Raw genomic sequence first — 22,608 nt, forward strand, 5'->3', positions numbered from 1 at the left:
TGATAAAGAACTAAAAGTTTCTGGGGAAATAATAAAAATACTCTGTGTATACTTAACACTCCTTTTCTACCTGAGCCAGCTAAATGTGCCAGGACAGTGCGACATTCTTTGCAACTTATGCAGGATTGAAATTTTTGAGAAAAGCACTTCAGTTTCCAGGATTTAGTAAGTTACCATCTATCAGATCCGAATGGAGTCTAAAAAGTCATACCAAGCCTCAGATTCTAAAGTTGTCCATAGTAGCTGTTTGTAATAATCTTTAGGTTTAGATGAATCAAAAGAATTTCTCAGTGTTTTGTTTAACAGCGTGCTTACCACCCTGGGTCATTGTGCCTTTCTGAGGAGCTTGTTAGAAGGGCTTCTATGGCCCCACTTCTAGAGAGTCTGCTTCTGTACGGTCTAGGAGTCCGCCTCTTAATACTCCCAGGTGATTCTAATGCAGGTGGTCTAGGAGCCATGCTTTAAAGAGAGGAGTAACCACCAGCCAGAGTGGGGAGGGCAGGCAGGCAGGCGGGAGATGCTGCTGAATGCCAACTCTGAAGAGCTAGAACCCATTGCCTAGCAATCCCCATTCTTGAGGCATACTTCCCAGGTTAAAAGAGATCTTTTCCAAGAGCCGTAACGTAGACATTAGCCTAGTAAGTCAACTGTTTAATGGAGTGGACTCTCTTTAACCACTAACGTGCACGTAGGGACCTACAATGATTTTCCACTGACTGAAATCACAGCAGCTTCTCCAAAAGGTAAATTGAAAAGATGCTGAACCACCAAATCAAGCTGAAGTTTTATTTAAAATGTAAAAGAAACAATTCTTGAAAATGCTGATGAATAAAGCAAAAGGACACCGTGCTCTCTTCCTACGAGTCAGCCAGCCTCTCCACGTATGGGACAACAGACAGTACTTAAGTGCTGGCAGAATTTCACAGTAGTTTAGTGGTAGATTATCTGTGCCTAGAGGATGTAGAGGTTCTCAGTGTGCGATCTTGGTTCTGGGCTTACACTCTACTGAGCATGAACGAGGGCTCCTGCTCCTTGGCCATAGCCAAATCCCTTGGGTCCAAAGTTCTTTGCATAGCATCCTATAAAAGAAAAGAATTAGTAGAAGACCATTAAGCTTTGCTAGCATTGCTTAAGACCCACGAAACAACAAACCCCTCTAAGTTAAAAAAAAGTTTGCCATGCCCAAAAGAGTTCAACCTATTGAAGATCTAGAATGAGCAATGTAGGGGCACCTGGGTGGCTCAGTTGGTTAAGAAGCTGCCTTTGGCTCAGGTCATGATCTCAGGGTCCTAAGATTGAGCCCCATGTCGGGCTTCCTGCCCAGTGGGGAGTCTGCTTCTCCCTCTGCTGTGCCCTGCTTGTGCTCTCTCTCTCAAATAAATAAAATCTTTAAAATAAAATAAAATGAGCCATGTAGTAAATATCTTAGAGCGGCAAAGGCAAGTCCAAACATTCTGATGCCACAGTATTCAGCTCATGGTCCCACCTGAGTTATAAGCATAAAAATTGGGCCGGGCAAGTGACATATTTGTCTACTACCTTCATATATTCATATGCTTTGCTGAAAACATAAATTTGAAAGAAGACTCTTTATAGTGAGGTTTTTTGTCTTATTTGTTGGGGAATCTGAAATGACCAGAACTTAACTTTATTGCATCATCTCAAATTGTTCTGTGGTTCTCTGTTCTAAGCATCTCTAGATCCTTATTTTTTTTTATTATTATGTTAGTCACCATACATTACATCATTAGTTTTTGATGTAGTGTTCCATGATTCATTGTTTGTGTATAATACCCAGTGCTCCATTCAGTACATGCCCTCTTTAATACCCATCACCAGGCTGACCCATCCCCCCACCCCTCTCCCCTCTAGAACCCTCAGTTTGTTTCTCAGAGTCCATAGTCTCTCATGGTTCATCTCCCCCTCCGATTTCCCTCCCTTCATTCTTCCCTTCCTGCTATTTTCAAATAGCCAGTGGCAATCCCACCTTTCCCCACTGTCAGAGTATCTTTTTTCTTTTTAATGCTGGTGACATTTCCTTAACCAATAACCAGTGTGAGATATTCAGATGGACAGTAATAACAGAAATTCATTTTACCTTTACAATAGATTTCACCTTCTTTCTCAGTCAGGGTTGTGGATTCAAGACTCTTCCCACACTTGGCACACCGGAAACAGTTTTTGTGCCAGGGCTGGAAGAGAAACTGAGTTAAGTTTGAGAGGTCGGTTTCGTGCAGTACAGTTTAGACGCTGCAGCAAGCGGCTCACAAAGATCAAGCCAGCGCGAGCTCCTGACTGCTGTGCTTCTGCTCCAACAAAAAGCCTGGAACTGGACCTCCCCATACCTACGTTCCTAGCCACCTGCAAAAGGGCCGAGTTCAAACCTCGTTCACAGAAGACATGGACTGGGAGCCCTACCACGCAAGGGCTGTTTCCCCAAGAGTGGCCTCAGACCTTGCCGCAAGCACAGTGTGCTCCTTTAAAGACTGTCCCTTTGATGGCTGAGAACAGTTGCAGCTCAAAGAGGTGAAGTGGTTCAGTAACTTTCTCAAATGCACACAACGAATGAGCATTGGGTGTCCTGACCCTGGTTTCCCACTACCTGGAATAACCCACAGAGTCCAGGTGTGTTAACTGTAACAACCTTCAGGAGCGCCCCTTATGAAAACAAGTTTCTTTCAAACATAGATGTGATTTGTCAAGTAAGGGCATCACTTCAAAAACTTAATGATTCATAAGCAATCTAAGAAAAATGTGAATCCAAGGCATTTATTTATTTATATAAAGAGTACCTGAAGGGGACAGGAAGGGGACAAGGGAGAAAGGGAGCGGAGAGCAGTCATTCGCGGCTACTAACTCAAGATAGCACTTTACCTTTCCAGCTCCAATTATCTTCTCAGCAGCATACACAGAATCCCCACATCTGGAACACTTCTCAGCACCTCCGTATTTCTGAGCAAATTTAGAAGTGTTTGGATTTGTTGTAGGCCTGTGAGGTTGAGCACTTGTAGAAAGGGGGAAAAAATTAGGCAAGATTTACCGAAGGCCCCTTTTAGCCCACAAGGCAGATTGCCACGGGAAGCGGGGACTTCACTGCTCAACTGTCCCATAGGCGGCGGCCTTCTTACAGGTCAAAGAAAGGACTGAATCTCAGGTGCTGGTCAGCTGGTACTTTAACCTATTTATGGGCTCATTTCTGCCCCAAAAGACAGACGAGGCCCCAAACTTAAGTATCTGAGTCTAAACTCAGAATCTATTGAATCCCCAGTGCTTGCCTTCCACTAAACAATTATGCTTTGCTTTATAAAAACCTACAGTGGACATATTTTTACCTTATATTCATAGTACTGTTCATATTACCACTGGAATCACAGCTAGTTTTTTTTTACTTTACCAGAGTTTGAAAAATCACTGTTAACCTAAGCAGTTAAAAGTTTCTGCAGACAGGTCAGTGGCCTTAGGTAGTCATTAAGAAAGTTAAGCATGATTTACAGATTAATTTCCTAATATATCTTAAGTAGGGGAAAGTGTGAATAAACTGCTTTCTTCATGGAAAAATATTTTAGAAAGTTTGCCTATTACTGTATGATGTTTACTTTTTCTCTGGATAGAGTTATTTTTGTCACTTATTTACAAGTCACTGGGTAAACTGTTTTCCTCGCTTTCTCTAATGTTTTCCCCCTTCAATATGTAGGTGTATCTACTCTGCAGAACAGTGTTGTGGGCTCTGAGATTTAAAGACCCCTCAAATCTTACAGGTCAGTTGAGCAGATAAGAGGACAACAGCTCGGCAAATGATACAAGTGCCCCCTTTTTCCCATTGGAAAAACGGGTTTTTTCCTGATTATAGTTTGTTACATACATATTTAAAATAAAATGTTAATTTAGAAATACTGCCTTTTCATCAAACAATGTATTCAAACTCTTCACCTATATCTTCCATTTATTCATCTCCACTGTATCCACGTTTGGGCCATCTCACAGTTTGCTACACATCCACGTGAGGGGTTTCATATACATTTTTTGAATCATGTTTGCTGCGGCCACTGGAAATTTTATTTTAAGCAACAAATACAAGTGCATTACTGACTCACAATATTGGTGTTTCCAATTGTCCCTAACGTATGCATATTTTTTAAAAAAATCTCTACAACCGACTGTATTTACTTTCTTTTAAGAGTGATCTTCAAAAGCTATTCACAATGATATCCAACATTTGGAGTTAGGAGTTTCCCTGGAAAAATTTCCAACACATTATGTTAAAATAAGAACTTAATGGAGATCCTCTCCCGCCTCCCTGCTAATGACATCACAGGGTGTGGGTAATTGTTTAACCTCATGACAGATGAAGAAATAGGGGCTCAGATATTACATAACTTGTTGGAGAGCTAGAGAAATAGTAAATTGGTGAGTCTGAACTGAAAAAAAAAAGCAGTCCTGCCCCCAACGAAATGTTCCTGCCCATGCAATGCTGTCTCCCCGGGAGATCCCTGTGAAGATATATGGTCCACATATGTTATCATTACCATGTCCCACAGGGTGCTCCAGACCATGGGCACTCCCAGAATTCAATCACTGAGAGAGGCTTCTGGAAAGGGAAGTCTACATCTGGTCCTAGTATGTGGCCAGGCTACGACGGAGAAGAGACAAGGGCACAGATCGACAGGCCAGCACAGAGGGCTTGTCAATTATTGGGAGAAGGTGGAGAAGCAGGAGGAGGTCAGGAGGTCAAGAGGAGGGTCCACTGGTCTTTGTGACTCTAAAACTATGGCCACAATCACTGACTGTTGGGATTATGGATGAATTTGGTTTTGTTTGGGGGAAGGGATATAGATACATGTGTTTTGAAAGATTTGAAATAAAACCTTAGAAAACAAGAATGGATTTTAACAAGTTGGAAGAGGAGCGCAGAACAAGAACAACGAACTTCAACAAAGACCAAGGTAAGCTGGGCTCCCACAAGAGACGGCGCGCAGCGCTGAATGAGTCAGCCCTTGTACACAAGGCACCATGACTCAGAAACTCTGAGTGTGGGAAAAAACCAAAGAACAGACAGGTGGGCCTCAATGCAGTGGAAAGAGCACAGGTGTGGGAGCCAAATGGACATGGAGTCAAATCCTGTCTGTGTCATTTAACTGTGTGCCCTGAGCCTTAGTGTCCTGTCTATAAAATACAGACAAAATATCTAAACTCAGAGTTACTGTAAGGACTATAAAAGGAACAAATGTTCAGCAGACAATAGACAAATTATTTCAGGCATACCATAATGCACCGTGTTTAGGATTGTAAGATTTGGAGTTACACTAGGTTAACTTCCAGGCTCTACGATTAACTAGCAATATGACTATAGGCAGATCACTTCATTTTCATTGTCTAAGTTTGTTGAATAAGATGGGAAACCCTACCTTGTCAGGTTGTTGTGAGGATTATATGAGGTAATGTGTTAATATTGCATGGTGGCCAGGTCACAGGGCAGGATGAACGGTCTTGTCCAACAAAAGGCCATCTTACTGGAATATTACACCGGTTTGGGCCTCTTCAGTATAAAATGGATGTGAAAAATGTGAAGTTCAGATGAGGGAATTATTGGGCCAAAAATAGGAATTAAGAGGAAATTATGAAATGAAAATGAAAAAATTATGTAGCCTGAACATGAAATACTAAGTGAAGTTGAACAGAGTTAGCACTTTGCTATTTTGGTACTGGAACCTTTTAAAATTTAATACTGAGCTCTTGAACAATCAAAAACAGGAAATAATTTCCATTTTTAAATAAGAATTTGTAAGTTAGAGAAAAGTCATTACTTGGTGAAATACTCTTACATGGGAGGAGTGACTGAGGACTTTTCATTGACTGCTTAACTGTACCTGAGAAATGTATCTCATGATTCAGATACTATGTTTCTGTATCATTTGATTTCATTACATCTGATCTCTAAAACACTGTGAGATGGAAGTAAATGTAAACCATGTGCTTTTGAGAACATGACTCCTTGATACACCGAAGAATGCAACAAAATCAAGGCTAGAAATCACTGGAATAATCAATAAGAATTTTGTTAGGTCCCAAACGGTCCATTTCAAGCTTGAAGAAGAGTTACTCATTTATACTAGAAAATTGGAATAATCTTGTGTTCAGTTATTTTAAGCTAAACATCTGTTCTGTCCCAGACTCCTGTTCACCAAGTAACATTAATTGTTATGACTCTTTTCTGAAGGTAACAAACAGGGTCCTAACTCACCTCTCTGGCTTGATGCCCAGCCTCTCACCCCGGTCCATGTTGAGCGTGCCGGCGCCCTGGCCGTAACCGTAGCCTTTGGGCCCATACTTCTTCCCGTAGCAGGATTTGCAGTAGATCTCCTCATCATGAATTGCCACTGTTGTGCTATCTAAATTTTTCCTGCAAACCACTGGGGGGGAATAAGACCTTTAGAAACGTGCCAGAGATGCCTTTTTCCTTAGAACAATGGTGGCCCTGACACATGGTCTACAAATGGTAAAGGCCTAGGCTCTCTCACATTCCTTTTTCTCCCGCGGCTTCCCAAACACCAGGGACGGCATCTGGACTGGGTCAGCTACAGCTGAGGACGATTTGCCCTTCTCCACAGATAGGATCGTTGTTTCAGAAACATACCAGAATTTTAACAGCCCGAAACCTCAACCTTTTCTATAGGCTTGGCCTCTCTGGGAGAAGGGAGAGAAGTTCGGAGATGGCTATAATTACGTGAACAAAAGGAACACAATTAACACGTTGCTCCCAACCCTCAACACAATCTTTTCCACCTCTTCCTAGTATTGCGAAATCACAACCTAACAAAGAACCAAAGGGTGGCTGAGTGCCCTGTGAGAGTTGGCTCTGCACCCCTCCTCCCCTAAAGAGCACCCCGGGCATAAAAATGGCTTTCAATCCAGAATTGTAGTTTTCATCACGAGCCTAGAAGGGAAAAAACATTATTTTTTCATCTCGCCACTGGCTTCTCCAGCAGTGATGAGTATGTCTGAAAATTGTAAAGTGGTTTGAAGTCTGCATTTGTGTTTCCCTTCTGTCCCCAAAGAGAACACATTCTTTCTTGATGGTTTTCTTGCCACAAGACATTTCCATGTATCCCACTTCATAAAACTGCCAAATGTCATCATGTTTTACCCAGACATTATTTCACTTTCTAAAACTTCACTTAAGCTTGAGAAAAAAAGGAAACTATGAGGGAACTTGCTGGTAGCACAGCTGGGCAGCTGGAGATCCAAGATTAGGAGACAAGGGGATTGTTTCCCTCCTATTTCAAAGGGTGGGGGGAAAATGCAAGGAGCAAGAAAGGAAGGACAGAAAGACGGGGCAGGGAAAGGCGACTAAAATAGTTAAAATTACAAAGTTTCTGTTAAGACTACCGTCTTCTCTGGTAGAAGAGAATGATGTCATCTGCTCTGGAACCTTGCTGTTGAGGCTCAAGAACTGAAATACATTTGCTGGGAGACACCGTTCACCTAAAAGCATACATTGCTAAAGAACAAACACCCATAACAGAATACGCAAAAATACAAAAACTGTTTCAAAGGCCACATATCTATTAACCAAAGCAAGTTCATGAAAACTTTACTGTCTTACTACCCTTCCTTCCTTCTGTCCTCATCTCTCTACAGTAAAATTCTCCTAGGTTTGCCAACTGCTCCGAATTATATCCTTAACAGGCTTTAGTCAGCAGAGACCAATACTCAGAAGTAGTAGTAAAATCGCCAGTAAAGAAGTTGACATTAAGTAAACAGTGACTTTATTGCGGTGGAGAGACTATCCTGGCTTAATGTAGGTGAAGCTAAGAACAATTTCTCAAGTATCTGTATTCTTTGTTCACATACTCTTGGTTTCAAACCTGCTGAAAAATAGATTCCTAAAAAAAAACCCCAACAAACAAAAAAGTAACTTCTAAGAGAAGAACTGCTTAAACCAGATCTGAGACATGGTAGCTATTATGGGGGCCTACACAGTAAACATGTTATATTTTTATTCTTTGTAACTGCGACTTTCTGTTGTCTGTTTCTAGTTGCCTGCAAAACAGCTACACTGTAACAAGGTCCCGAGTGTCGAACGCTGGTGCCTAGAGGGAAAAGGACAACTAAGCATACTTAATGCGAGCAGTTTCTAGCAATAATCCTCACTGTACAGGACTACAGATATGTCTGCACGCACGGGTGGGTTCCTCACATTAACAAATCGCTCATCAAAGAAAATTTTGTCCTTTGAGTCAGAAGATGATGCTTAGTGAAGAGCTTTCCGAAGCGGCTTCTCTCCTGCTTGCAACTGAAGGCTGAGTTGTCACTAGAGAGGGCACGCAGGGGGAGGGGGCCTGTGTCTCCTTCTGTGTCTGTCAGCGAACACACATGTGCTTCATGCCCTCCTGCCTGTCCTATCAGAGGCTGATAATTTCCCATCTAGAAACAGTAGTAATTCCCAACTTGCCTTGATGGGATTTTCATACCCTACGTTCCCTTCCCTCAATTAGGATATCAATAACCAGAAATAACTGAATTTTCACTACCAGAGAAGATGGGAATTTCACTTGTAGACATTTGATTTCAACGAGTCGTGGTGTGCCAAGAAACAAGCGAGGAGGTTTCAAAGAGAAGGGGCCCCGCCAGGAGGAGAAAGCTGGGGGGGTGCACAGGGGGATGAGGAGTGACCTGCTGATTCGGAAATCAGAGCCCAGCCCTTACGCTGTGCCAGAAGCCGGGCCCAGCTCCAGGCGAAAATCGACACTGAGCTCTTCGCGAAGCAGGGGAGACAGAAGGGAGAACAAGTAAAATCCAGTGAGGGCCCAGTGGAGGCTAGGAGCGATGGGGACACGGCAAGGCCTCGTGGGGCCGGTCACCCCCGCCGTCCGTGCCGCCACGCTGAGCCTTCACGCTGTCTGGGACAGGCAGGCAAAACCCGCCGGTGCTTCTAACGTGATCTTCGTTAACATCAGCACAGTGTCCGGTTAAATAGGTACATGGAGGCTTGTTACGGACACACGCGTTCCGTGAGACGTCGGGCCCCGGGAGCTACTTACTGCACAGAAAGCAGCAGCGGTGGAAGCTTCTGCCGTCACACTGCACCTCCTCCGCGTGGTACACGGTCCTCCCACAGGCCCCGCACTTGTTGCCACCTCCCCAGACGGGCATCCTGAAGGAATAAAGGATTCGTGAGAATGTCCCCGCACCCTACGGGACGCCTGCCACGCTCCCAGGGGGCCAGCGGCACATTCTGTTTCTTTAGGCACCGCTCTGACCACCTCTGGAGAGGCCCGCGTTCCTCCAGGTTCGCCGCCTCTAACTGCAGCTCCATTAGCGAGCTCGGGCTTGTGGGCACAAGCGCTTTCCTGCAGGACAAAGGAGCTGCGTTCAGAACGGTACAGGTCGCCGGGCACAACCCAGACGAGGCCACCAGCGTCCCGGGAGCTAAGAAAGGAGAGTGGGAATGGGAAGAGAACACTGGCGTCCCCCCCCAAGCCCGCACGCCCATCTTAATGATGGGTTCGGAAAACTCCGCTGAAGAATACACACTCGGGGGAGAGGTTTTTATTGCTCGTTTAACTCACTGTAACACTACCGGGTTCTTAACATATACCGTACACAAGCTGTGACACTTTCGAGGGAGGAAGAAAGTGTCGAGCTGCCCTGCAAGCACTAGTCCTCTGTTTGTCCGCTGGAGTCATGCAAGATTACAGCCTCAGCGGCTGGGTCTGCCTCTGCAGCTGCGTGCATGCAGCCTTGCTGTAACCACAACAGACAGCCCTCCAGATGGCTACGATTTAGGTTCCTCTGCTTCACTAATCCCCAGGCCCCCAGCCCAGCCAGGGGTTGTTGGCCCCACTTTGATAGGCCTGTCAGTCCATACACAAGGCGCTACCAAGTTCCCTCCCCGGCGACGTGAAGGGTCTGGCGAGGCCGTCTGAGCGCCGTGGCCCGCCTCTGTGGGACAGCTCCAAGTCGAAATCCTGCTATCTTGCTAGGATGTGGGGCCAACGTGTTCTAATCTCCCTCCCCAACGAACTGGTCCACCTGGGCGCCGTTTAAAATGCCTACTTCGGCATGGCCACGTGCACAGTCGGCTGTCTCTGCAGTCCTTCAAGGACGGTGTGTTTTGTCTGCCCTGCCCTGAGAGGTGTCTAAATACACAGGGTAAGAAGAATTCCTTTCTTCCGCACCATCATTTTCAGACCTCTCTTGCGAGTGGTATTGGCAGCCCTTGGTGGTGAAGTGTCCTTGGATGAGATGCATGCCTCTGTAGGACGTAGCTGGATGAGAAACAGAGACCTCCTTCCTAACTCGGCCGTGGCTAGCTAAATAAGGGAAAAGGAGGGCTGCTTCGCAATCCATTGAAGAATCTTCAGTCCTTAAAAAGGAAGGTGGTAAATTCCCATCCTCCTGCCCATCCTATAGCATTTAAATGATCCAGAACCCAATGACTCCCTGAACACGGAGATGAGGGCTTTCTAAATGCGAGTTGTACAGAATCAGTCATTGTGTTGGGCACATTTCTGGATGTACGGCATTCTCTTGACCCTCTTCTGGTCACACCATGGGGAAGCAACCGTCTCTTTCTAGGTCCATATGCTTTAGGGCAGTCTTTATTAAAATGTGGTCTCCTTGTGATGGTCCACCACGCCTGGTACCAATTCAAGATGAAATTCAGGTGAGAATTTAGAAACTTTAAACAATTTTACGCCCCAACAATCAAGAGCATGATCAGTGGACTCATCTTGTTGAACAGCATAGAATCAGAGAATCAATCTGCACTTGGAAATTAAAACAAACTACCAGATAGTTTGAGAAACACTTGTTTAAAGGGTATTGACTCTACCCTCAACTCCAGGGCTGGGCGTGTGACTCGGTCATGGCAATTAGGTCACTGCGGCCCCCACCCTCCATCACAGTGATCGATGTGGGAATGGTCACATGACCCTAAGGCAGGTCAGGGAAAGTTAAGCCCAGGGGCTTTGGTTTAGGACCGTGTGGATGCAGGGGTGGAGATGCTAGCAGCTGTCTAGCCATTGTAAGAAAAGAACCTAAGAATGAAGCCAGCACAGAAGAAAAGAGATGGAGAGAGTGGGCTTAGACACTTTTCAGCTGCATCTTGTCTTATCCTGGGTGCTATGAGAGCCAATAAATTGCCTTTTTGAGTCATTTGGAGATGGAGCTCCTGTTCCTTGAAACAAACACATATAAAGAGACCTGACCGATAGGACTAGATATCACTCAACTGTTGGCCTCAGCTTGCAAAACGCCTCCTTCTTATTCAGACAGGACCAGGGTAATTCCAAGGGTCCACCAATGTCACCGGCTACTGTGAAGGCATCCATAGAGGATCAATAACTAGCAACAAGGGAAGAGATCTGCAAGCTTTCCTTTAGTAGTTGCATAAATCTGTTATTCCCTTCCCTGGAGACAGGTGCTCCATTGTTTAACTCCACAGTGAAATTTGAGCCTAACTGTAGAACCTCAGCCACAAAGCCCTGGCTCCAAAGGCCTTCCACTGGCTGGAGTCTGGAGTGCATTTAGTAACATGGACTTTGCCCCACGGCTCCAAAGTTACCAGAGTTCTGGAATGCTCACAGAGGCCACAGACATCTGCTGGAAGTACCCTCGTGATTCCAGAGGAAACCTAAAACCAAACCCAGGCCCGCAGGTAATGACCTTACAATTACTTAAAATTGGATCCCAAGCATCAACAGCCCGGCTGGCTTTGGAAATCCTTTGTGATTGTCAAGGCATTTCTCTTTTTTTTTTTAAAGATTTTTATTTATTTATTTGAGAGAGAGAGAATGAGAGAGAGCACATGAGAGAGGGGAGGGTCAGAGGGAGAAGCAGACTCCCTGCCGAGCAGGAAGCCCGATGCGGGACTCGATCCCGGGACTCCAGGATCATGACCTGAGCCGAAGGCAGTTGCTTAACCAACTGAGCCACCCAGGCGCCCAAGGCATTTCTCATCATATGAGAAAGTGTACTAGTTATTATCAACGTGTATTTTACATTTTCACACATATTTACTTTGGTGCTATCACCAGCAAGGAACCAGATTTCCATCAAGACTAATGCCCTCTTGGGTTATCTTTGAATAGCATTTAAAAGCACATTTTTCAAAAACAAACTCATCACTTTACGTTATTCTCTATTAAAAAGCAGCCTGGATTTTAAAAAAGGATTTTTTATGTAATTTTATGTAATTCAGTTACTTAAATTCACTTCTTGTAAGTCAAGTCCGATTTCTACTGCCCATGCCACACGAGCCAAAGGAGTCACTTTTCAGGAAATACCCAGCGAAGTGTTACAACATTCAGCCTTCTGTGTGAAAAGTCTTTTCCCCTCTAGGGTGGGGACCACACCTCTGTCTTCCCCACCATCTACCAGAGTACTTGGCACATGTCAAGATAACTTCTATTGTTTTAAAGAACTCTCCCTTTTTCAACCTGTCTGTACAGTTCTCAGTCCCATCTTAATGCTGATCAACACAAAGGTAGCACTGGTCTACTTCTCTTTGTCACATTTTTGGATTCTAAGTAAAATTTCCAAGTCATTAACATTTTAAAAGTTCCATCCAGTTTCAAGGCTTTCGTAAGGATTTCTGCATAACCCTCTCTGTGGTCCAAGCAAACGGTATAATAGAGCATTCTCACAAAGCTTCAGCTGGAGTTATGCTTTATTTTTTATGCTGGATACTGAGTAGTTGGGTGTTCCTTATAGGATTCTCTATTTTGTGTGTCTGAAATATTTCAGCATGGAAAGAAGGGAGGGAGGGAGGGAGGAAGGTTGGTTTGGGTAGATCTGGGTTAACATCACTGTTAAGATGGTTCTGCAAACTTGGGCTTAGTTTTCTCATCTGTAAAACAGGGAAAGGTAGCTCTCTCTACCCAAAGGAGATATTGTGAAGATAGAAGAAGGTGAGCAAACGTTTTGGCAGACATCTAGTAACTGTGAGCTTGAAAATGGAAGGGGCCTCTCATATTGTCCATCCTGCTATAAGTACTCCAGTAAGGAAACCCACTATAGAAGAGCGTAGCTCAGAGCCACAAACACAGTAAAGAAAAAACTTAGCTGATGAGTCACTCATAAACCTTCTTTGGGAACATTCAAACACACTGTAAGTGTGATGATAGTTCCATTTGTGGTACCAAAGAAATGAAGTTCAAATTTATACTTTTAGGGTGAACCCCAATGGACATTTCCTGAATTTGGCAGGAGGAAGTGTGATGATCTTCCATTTCTGTCACTCTGGGCATGGCTATGCACAGAACAAAATTCTAAAGCTTCGTGGTTCCTACAGGCCTTTGGCTGCACTACTCCCCAACGGCTGACGTTAATCACAGCAAACTGGATTTGCACTGAGCAATCTGGGCTGCATGCCTTTCCCCAGTCCTATGCATTAATTTACAGAATAGTGAGAGGAGGAATGAAATCTCACTTTGCACATACCACGCGAAAGAGGCCAAACACAGGCTTATTCTCTGTTTCTCCGTCTGTTCTTTGTTTTTCGGTGTCTGAAAGAGTTCTAACGCTAGGATTTATCCACTGTGTTAGATTAAAAAGCTTGGTTTACATCTGAACACCTATATGCAGTTTCTCTTTGCTGCTTCTCCCCAGGCAAAGACACCACCCAAAATTTCCTAAGACTTACCCCTAGGAGAAAATTACTATCATCTAAATCTGAGTCACCTTGTGGTAAAGTTACCTCATTCTCTAGATAATCAACAAGAGCCACAGAGTGACCACATGGATCATTCTCACACCACCTGTTCTGCATTTAGCATCTTATTTTAGAATCTAAGTGTCTTGAATCCATGAGTCTAGAGTCTACGTGTCGCCACTTGCAGTGTAAATTTTTTGCTCTGATATTAGAGGTTTGGAGTGAATCCGTCTATAAACCCAGATTCTAAATACTTCCAGAAGCTTTGACATTTTATTACTACATACAGGGTTTTGTTATTACCCTAGATCCTGGCTAGAATCCAATTTCCCAAAAGGGAGATTTATTATAAACCAGTTTCATCTTGAGACACATCCAGAGGGGTCACTAGTGAAAGAATATGTAGTTAGTAGCATTGTCCCAAATTACAATGATTTTTAACAGAGTTTGAGAGTTGTAGTTAATTGGAAATTAAGCTTTACTCAATGCCCATTCTAAAAATGCTTCCTTCTACTTAACCAAACTATCTGGTTAGTCTACTTCCCATATCTAAGTGAATACCACTGAACCAAGGATAGACTTCATGTCTTAGTGAGCAGCTCCATGTTCCATTTGGCTCCTTCTACTAAAGCCAAATCTTCAAGACAGCTCAGCCTAAGGGTGAATTAAGAGCATGGATTTTGAAGTCAACACAGTCTCATTTCCTTCATATGTAAAATGAGGATAATGTGCCTTTCTTATAGAGTTATTGAGAGAATGAGATGAAAACATGCTTATAGGAGGCCCTCAATGTATAATGATATACTCAAGGTAAAATGTTTTGTTATCAATCCTCATCTCCCACTCATCTCATATAGCCATTCCTTCATGATACCTCTAAATCCCTCCCCATCAGGGAAACTGACTTTCTGCCCTCCCTCATCCAGCTAAATCCTAACTTCTTTTCTGTATTGCAAGTAATTCTTCTAGGGTAGGGGCAGCTAAGAAACACTGTACAATGCTTTCCTGTCTGAAGATTTCACATCCAGCATTTCATAAGCCATTTCCTGGGTTAGGCACCGAGGCTGAAATGGTTGGTTATAAGGAAGGGGGCCAGTTCCTCAGGGAATTCTGCTTTGGTGGCAGAACGATGGAAACAAATAATGGCGCTACCATAGAACGCATGACACAGAGGCATGTAGAAGGGGATTCGAACGTCTGCAGGGTCTACTTGTACAGGGATGGCGGAAACCGGTTCATCTTGTAGATTTACTGATAGTGGGCTCCTGGAACTATATTCGAAAAGATTCTGAAGTTCCATCAAGATGCCGCATTAAAGATGGCTATGATTACGAACGTCTGCCACGGAACTGTGGTGCATGGGCCCGATTTAAGACATTCCTGGTGTAAGAGAAAGAGCGTGGAACTTAGGTATAAGGTTGAAAGTCAGTCAGCAGCTCTGTGATCTTGGCCAAGTTCCTTAATCTCAACTTCCTTGCTATACATACTTGGAAACAGACGACAACGGTCTCTCATCGGGTGGTTGGAGGATTCGATGAGATAACGTCTGAGGTACCTGGCAGAGAGCTGGTACCCCACAAACGCTGGCTTCCTTTTCCTTCAGCAGCACTGCGGGGCCTGAATCTGGCTACAGAAGTTCAGGCGTTAGGTGACCTGCTGAGGTCACTGACCTCTAGACATGCAGATCCGGGCTCCACTCACTCCTGTTTGACTCCAGAACCACAAGCTGTCCCCCAAACTCCCATATCTGATGGAAGGGTTGAGACCATCTCCTATCACCTGAGAATGATCAATCAGTCCTCGAGTTACCGAATTCCTTGTACACAGGAATGCCTTCCTCTCTGACCAGTCTTCATGGATCCAGCTACCAGTGAGTGAGTGTCTGCTACTCTCAGCCAAAAAGCTCTCTACCCCTCCTCTCTGCCTCCCTAAGTCCATCCTCACTACAGAGGAATCCCTCCTTCTCTCCAGTAAGTTCTCCTGTGTCCACTTCAGCCTCACCATTAATTACTAATTCTATATCCTCTTTCCACTTTTGTCTTCAATGTGGGGTACAGCAAAATCCTTGACACAGATTTGGATACTACTTGCCAAATCACATATTGCAATTAGAGTGCAACTAGGCTAAAAATGTGTTCACCATGACCCCCAGCATCTGCCATAGCAATCCACAATCTGTGTGAACGGCAAGATATTTAATTATTCAAACAATTTAACGTTTGTGTGATTTTTACATGGACTCAGACTGAGATTTATATGCCAAGACTACTGCTTATTTGCCAAATGATCTGATGTTGGTTATTTGATCTGCTAGTTTTCTCATTTTAAAAATGGAGATAATGCTTATTCATATCATAAACTAGTTCTGAGGTTAAACAATATATGGAAAGCATTTAGAATACTGCTTGCCACGTGGTAGGTAATAATAATTACAAATACTTATATAAAGCTTACATATGTGTTACTTATATTAAGTAGTTTACTTATACTAACATTTAACCTTTATCACGACGAAGGGAGACATTATCGTTACACCCATTTTATGGGTGGAGAAGCTGAGGTATAGAGACATCGAGTGGCTCGTAACTGTGAAACCAAAACAAAATTACCAATTCAATTTAAAAATCAACACCAATAAAATTCAAATAAGCTACAGTTTGTTTCATTTTTTTTTTTAAAGATTTTATTTGACAGAGAGAGACACAGCGAGAGAGGGAACACAAGAAGGGGGAGTGGGAGAGGGAGAAGCAGGCGTCCCGCGGAGCAGGGAGCCCGACGCGGGGCTCGATCCCAGGACCCTGGAATCACGACCCGAGCCGAAGGCAGACGCCTAACGGCTAAGCCACCCAGGTGCCCCTGTTTCATTGATGTTTTGCTAGAAGTAAACCACTGTTGGCAACACAAATATAGTACTGACTTCTCTGGCTCTGGCGCAGGGTCTTTTTAAATTGGGCATTTCTTGTACTACGTGAGGATCCAATTCTCTCTTTACTTTCCTCTTTCAGAAGTACTGGGAAGTCACCATGAAACCTTCTTTCCTATAGTGAACCGGGAAGCTATTTGGCCCTAATGTATTTATTACCTGGCATCTGTCCTCTTTTTATTAGTGAAGGACAATTAGTAGTACCGTTGGCACAACGAGATAGTAAACAAAAAAGCAAGGAACCTGATATCCTCTGCAAATGATTCACAGTGTAATTCTATTGGTTCTTCCCCTTGATTTACACCAAAACTTAAAATTTTTTAACAATCAGAACTGTGCCAGGTTCCTCCACAATCTAGTCTGAGAAAACTCCAAGTCAGCGTTCTTAAAGTGGGACCACAGTTTCCTTGGAATAATGGGAACTGGTGAACTTGGTACCACGGACTTTATTTTATGCACTTAAAAACATTTTGAGAAAGGGTTCAGACGTTTCACCGGATGGCCAGAGGGTTCACCACACAAAAACAGTTAAGTATCACCTTCCTGGGTAATCAAGGCCCCAAGGGAGTCTAGAGATTCCCCACCCAACAGAACCCCAGGTCCGCCATGCAAATACCAGCCCAAGAAATGACACAGTACCTGGAGGAAACCTGTGAATATCTGCAAAGGGAAGAAGCCTGCTCCTCAGGCAAGGCCAGTAGATACTGTTCAGTTCAGACTTTCACTGAGAGCCATTTCCCCATATATTCAACAAAGTTCACAATAGTGTCTAATGATAAGGAATCTCTCCCTGGCTGAGCTGGGCTTTGTTCAAGGATCAAGATCAATATGCCTTATGACAACCCTGGTGTACATGCTATTACATCCATTTTATAAGATGAGGTAACAGAGGCCAGAGAGTAAAGTAACTTGCCCAAGGTCATCAAACCAATGGGCTGGAGCTGCAAGAGACTGGGGGGACTGGTCAGTCCTGTCCTTTTCACCAGGCCATGACACCAACCCCTAGGAGGCTGGCTCTCCACAGCTCATTTCATTTACCTCATTCTTGGCAGAGAAGCAAAATCAGAGGCCCTCATTTCCATGGCCATGTAGTGGCAATGCTGAGGCTGGAGCTAGGCTTCTAAAGCTCCTCATTTATTGCCGTCCCCTTTATGCTATGCCAACATTCTTGCTGTTTTAGTATAAAATTGTATTTTATTGTATTAAATTGTATTTAGTACAAAATTGTTTTTAGTATAAAATACAATTTCCCCCAAATCCAAGTTATTTGGCAATTTCATCAGACCTCCAATGAGTATTGCCTTTATCACAGTATTTAGCATATCAGTATTTGTATCAATCAGTATTTGAATACATTTGAAGGAATTCGTTAAAAATCTATAATCAAAACATTAGATCAAACCTGCTAATGTTATCTATTGCCTGAGTCCAATGAAATATTTGTCCCCGACAATTGCAACCTTACTCCTTCCTTTCTTCATTCAATTAACCAATACTGGCTCTGGTCCAGCTGTGTTTAAGGCACCCAGGCAAGTACTGTGAGTCTCAAAGACTGATGAGATGCAGATCCTGCCTCTTGTAATTTCACTCTAAAAGAGTAAAGAAAACTAGAATCCAGAGTAGAAAGAACACTGAGAAATACTGATCAAGTACTAGCAGCAGTCAACCTGAGAGAACAATGACCAGGGATAGTGAGGGTGGACCAGGATGGACTTCATAAAATCAGTTATGGTTTGGTATGTAGTTTTGAAATTATGTGATTCATTTTTAGAATCCATCGCCCATCTCTTTCCTGAAAAATCTGAGTCAAATTATAGCCAAATTTGTGGTTGTCCTATTTGAATTCTTGGCATTTCCTAAGTAGAGCTTGAAAACAGGTTAATTAGAAAAGGACTAACGAGACCGCTTTTACTGCCTGAGTTAAAAAACTTCTACCCCAAATTACAAGATTTTCTATATTGAAAGCACATATAAAGTGAAAATGTGCTTAGCCTGCAGCCTGCAAATAAAACAGGTTGAACATTTTGGGTAACTATTTAAACAAATATCCTTCAACAAACGTCCGGGCTTGGGGAAGGGGGAGGAAGGTTGAGTGTCTCCCCGCTTAGAAACCCCCTCCCCCCAGGGGCTGCCTACGTGGAGCTTTGGAACTCAGGATGTGATTTTCAGGACCTGTTGCAGAATTTCACAACCAAGCATTCTGGCTTTCCTGTTTGTACCTGAATAGTAGAAAGTTCCGGAAAAAGCTGGGAGTGATCGACCTGATGTTTCACTGCTGTGCTTCAACATTTAAGGTTCAGTGCTTGGTGGGCAGAGACCACCAAACAATGGGGATGCCAGAAGCTCTGTACCGCAGCAGGGGAAGGATTCTGGGCTCAGCGGGCTGTGGAAGCCCCCACCTCACTCCCAGGACTCCCAACCAGCCCCTGGTAAGATCACCCTCAGAGCAGCACACTCCGGGCAGAGGAGACCCCGAGACTCGGATCCCGCCCTCCCCTTCGCGGAGAGAGAACCGGCTGCTGGAGGAGGGGGCCCAAAGCTACTAAAAAGCGGATTAGCAGCAACGCGAAACTCTCGGCCCCGCCTCTCTCCCAGAGAAACCGGTACGGAGCAACCCGTAGGGAGGTCACGCGCGAGTATTTATCTGCCCTAAGGGCCTGGGATCCGAGGACGGACAGGGCCGGGGCGGCCGTGGGGAGCCGGACAGGTGTGTGGAGGGGGGTTGGGGGGACCGGGGCGCAGGGGTGAGGAGGTTGGCGGGGGGCGGCAAGTGGAGATTGGCAAGGGGATGTCAGAGGAGATGGGGGACCACCAGCAGGACGTCCTGAGGACCCCGGGAGACTGTGGAACCTCCCTCCCCCTCGGTAGGCGCAGGCGCCCCCCTACCCCCCACCTCCCCCCCCGCCACTACTCACTCGAGTCGGGGGCAGACCACGCACCGCCGGCGGAGATAGCAGAACCACACCAGAGAGAGCCCGCTGGCAGTCCCGGAACGCCGACGAAGCGAGCGCCCGCACCTTTTAAAGACTCCCTGGTGGGCGTGGCCTGTGAGCCCCGCCCCCGCCCCGCCCGGCGGATTCCTGGACTCGCTCAGGAGGGCTGGGGGCGTCTGGAGCGGGGGCCGCTCGGGGCTCAGCTTCGGGCTAGGGACCGAGAGACAAAGGGCAGAATCCCGCCTCTTCCTGCTGTTTCCCGCCCGCCTGGCATCTTCCCACGTCCCGAGACCCTCCCGCCGGCCCTACCCCTCCTCCTTCCCCACGGGACCCGGCAGTTTCCAGAAGTGATTAGCAGTTGAAAAAGGAGACTTCCTTAACCTACAGAGAGACCGAGCCCGGAGACTGTCCTGTCGGGGAATAGCCCCCGCCGCCCTGAAACGTACCATTCCCACCGCGGGCGCCAGTTCTCCTTCAGGAGGGAACAGTCCAAGGTCGAGGAGGCTCCCACAAGTAGAGAATCGGCCGAATCGGGGCTTTCCACCACCCTCTCCCTTGCTTTACCTTATAAGTAAACTCACGTGATTAACTTCCCCAGTGGACAAATAGTCTCTGCTCCCATTTCCAGCTTCTGGGAATCCGCAACCTTCCTGTTCTTAAAGAGCAAAATATCTCATCTAGACTAAATAAATGACGTTACGAAAACGCCTCATTCCCCAAGTGTTTTGCTTTTCCCACCGCGAGGGCACACGCTGCCGAGGGGGAAGAAACCTAAACCCAGCCAGAAGAAACCAGGGCACCAAAGAGTCCAAGGATGTCAGTGACCACGCAGGGGACCTCATACCTGAGCTGGGATTTATTGTTTGAGATGAAAAGAACAATGCCGCTCTATCTGGTTCACATTCTAGGCCTACTGATGACATCTGTGCCAGAAGCCACGATCCCTAAGAATTGATACATGGCAGAATGGGGAGCTGGAAAAAGGCTGTTACTAAAACTATTCCTCCAACCACAAATGCAGAGCTTCTCAACCTGGACACTTGACATTTTGGGCTGGGTAATTCTTTGTCGTGGGGGCCTCCCCCCACCAGATGCCAATATTACCCTTCCCTCCACTTTGTAATTATCAAAAACAAAATTTGACCTTGCCAGATGCCCTCGTGGGGAGAGGGCCGAGGGCATGGGTTGAGAACCACATCTGCAGGACAACTTGCAGCACTTGATACTATGCTGGGGCTAATCCAGGCTAAACTCATTAGAATAGCAGCCTTATAGTCTCCACTCACCAAGTACTGTGCAAAAACACATAGTGGTGACTGACATGTCCTGATACTGTGGCAGGAGTCTGGAAGTATTCCTGCCTGCTGTGAGCTTTTCTAAATATGGGCAATCCATATCTTCATGATATCGGCTAACGTAAAAGTGACATGACTCCTGGGGCTGACGGGACGGTTCTGTTCTCAGATTCTACATTCACTCTAACTCTGTTGCTTACAATACTTATTTTTTCTTGCACAGGTTTCTGTAGTGTCTCTACTGAATGAAACTCTGTGCACGTCACTACTGTGCTGGTTTTCAGCAGACCATTGGTCCATTCTCCCCTACCCTTGGGTTCTTGATGTCTTCAGGACCTGACCTGTTTGCTTTCTGAGGCTCATGTTGTCCCTAAATTTCACAGCCTCATTCTATCCTTTGAAGTTTGGCTTACTTCTAACCTAGAAGTATTTCTGCTCTCTGATCCTGAATGTATTTGTCTCAGCGTATTTTACAGTGAGTCTGGGGATAAAGTACTAGATTTGATTTTGAATAAATCTGTATTTGTATTTAATTATCAACATTTTAACAAGTATTTTATTTCCCTTTAAACATTTCTTTAAACTGTTGACTCTTTTCCTTGTAAATATTAAGAAATTATTTCGGATGATTAGAGAGAATGGTGCCAAAAGAAAGAGTATGAGCTTTGGAAACAAACTGATGTGGTTTCAACACACAGCCCTGCCACCTAGTAGCTCTGGGAGCTTGGCCCAATACTTGACTTCTTCACATCTTTTTTCTTTATCTGTGAGATGATGATACTACACAACTCGTAGGATTGTTTGGAGGATTAAATCAGATTATGTCTGTAAAGTGCGTGTCTGGCTCGTGGTAAATTCTCAATAAATGTAGGTTGTTATGTTAAGCAAAGCTATCTCGATGTCCTTTTCTGCCTTGAGAAAGAAATAGAAACTGTGTTTTGCTGAGCATTCATCTTATGTTGTCTACTGAAAGGTTTGGTAGTAAGACAGTATTAAGTGTTTCCAAAATAATTAAGAGCCTTCTAGTAGAAAGTAAATTGTGTGCCTGGGGAAGAGCTAGTGGGAGAAGAATAAGCCCTTCTGAATTCCATATGGCCCTAGTCTGTTTGACCCCTTCAGTCTTATAAGAGGCAAAAACAAAGGTTAAATGTGTCCAGCAGGAGGTTTCTTTTTCCCAAGACATGCACATTATACTTGTAACAGCTCTTTCATTCTCTGGAACCCATTAAACAATTTCAAATGAAAGTTCTTCATCAAGGTCACTATCCTAAGGCAAGTTGAACCAAGGTTGCTTTTCTTCATAACCTTGTGCTCAAGTTCAGATTTTTCAAATATTTTTATTATTTTTATTTCATGCTTTTTCTTAACAAAACTCTGAACCAGATGAGTGTGAATATAAACATAGAGCCTCTTTGTTTTATTTTAGGGCAAGGATTCCTTCCCAGAAGCCAGCTAGGCTACAGTGAAGAGGAATTTTTTAGTATATGTGAAATAAAGGAAAATATAAATTCTCACTTTGCTAATCTACATGCTTAATGATAATAATAATAATAATAATAAAGCAGCTGTTCCATCTTATTTCTTAGCCAAGATTTAGCAGCAGTGGTAGGAATTAAAAATTACTCATATTCAAGCCTAATAGTCTGTGATGCATTTTCTGTCAGAGAAAAGAATCATGTAAGTTACATATGCTTAAATTTTGAAGGGTAGATTAGAGTATCTTATTCTTGATATTTGTCATAGTTGCTTTTTTCGAAACTTATTTGAAACTCCTACTTCATTATAACTTGCATTATTTCTTAC

At 44.4% G+C, this 22,608-nt stretch overlaps 1 protein-coding gene across 2 annotated transcripts; it reads right to left on the bottom strand.

Moving 5' to 3' along the window:
• Positions 1-772: 772 nt before the first annotated feature.
• On the bottom strand, positions 773-20,046 carry CSRP2 (cysteine and glycine rich protein 2). Of its 2 annotated transcripts, none has more exons than XM_031032934.2 (6): positions 19,957-20,046; positions 9,042-9,154; positions 6,242-6,410; positions 2,875-3,004; positions 2,099-2,192; positions 773-1,079 (listed from the first exon to the last, which is right to left on the bottom strand). In XM_031032934.2, exons 2-6 carry the CDS (start codon positions 9,151-9,153, stop codon positions 1,003-1,005), a joined length of 582 nt encoding a protein of 193 aa, XP_030888794.1. In that variant the 5' UTR covers position 9,154; positions 19,957-20,046; the 3' UTR covers positions 773-1,002. The 2 variants fall into 2 exon arrangements, with proteins under 2 accessions (XP_030888794.1, XP_006737824.1); XM_006737761.3 differs by lacking the exon at positions 19,957-20,046 and adding an exon at positions 19,493-19,588.
• Between the last annotated feature and the right edge of the window lie 2,562 nt (positions 20,047-22,608).

The sequence above is a fragment of the Leptonychotes weddellii genome, chromosome 5, assembly GCF_054177405.1.
Source record: "Leptonychotes weddellii isolate Sample4059 chromosome 5, ASM5417740v2, whole genome shotgun sequence".
NCBI classification, from domain to species: Eukaryota; Metazoa; Chordata; class Mammalia; order Carnivora; family Phocidae; genus Leptonychotes; species Leptonychotes weddellii.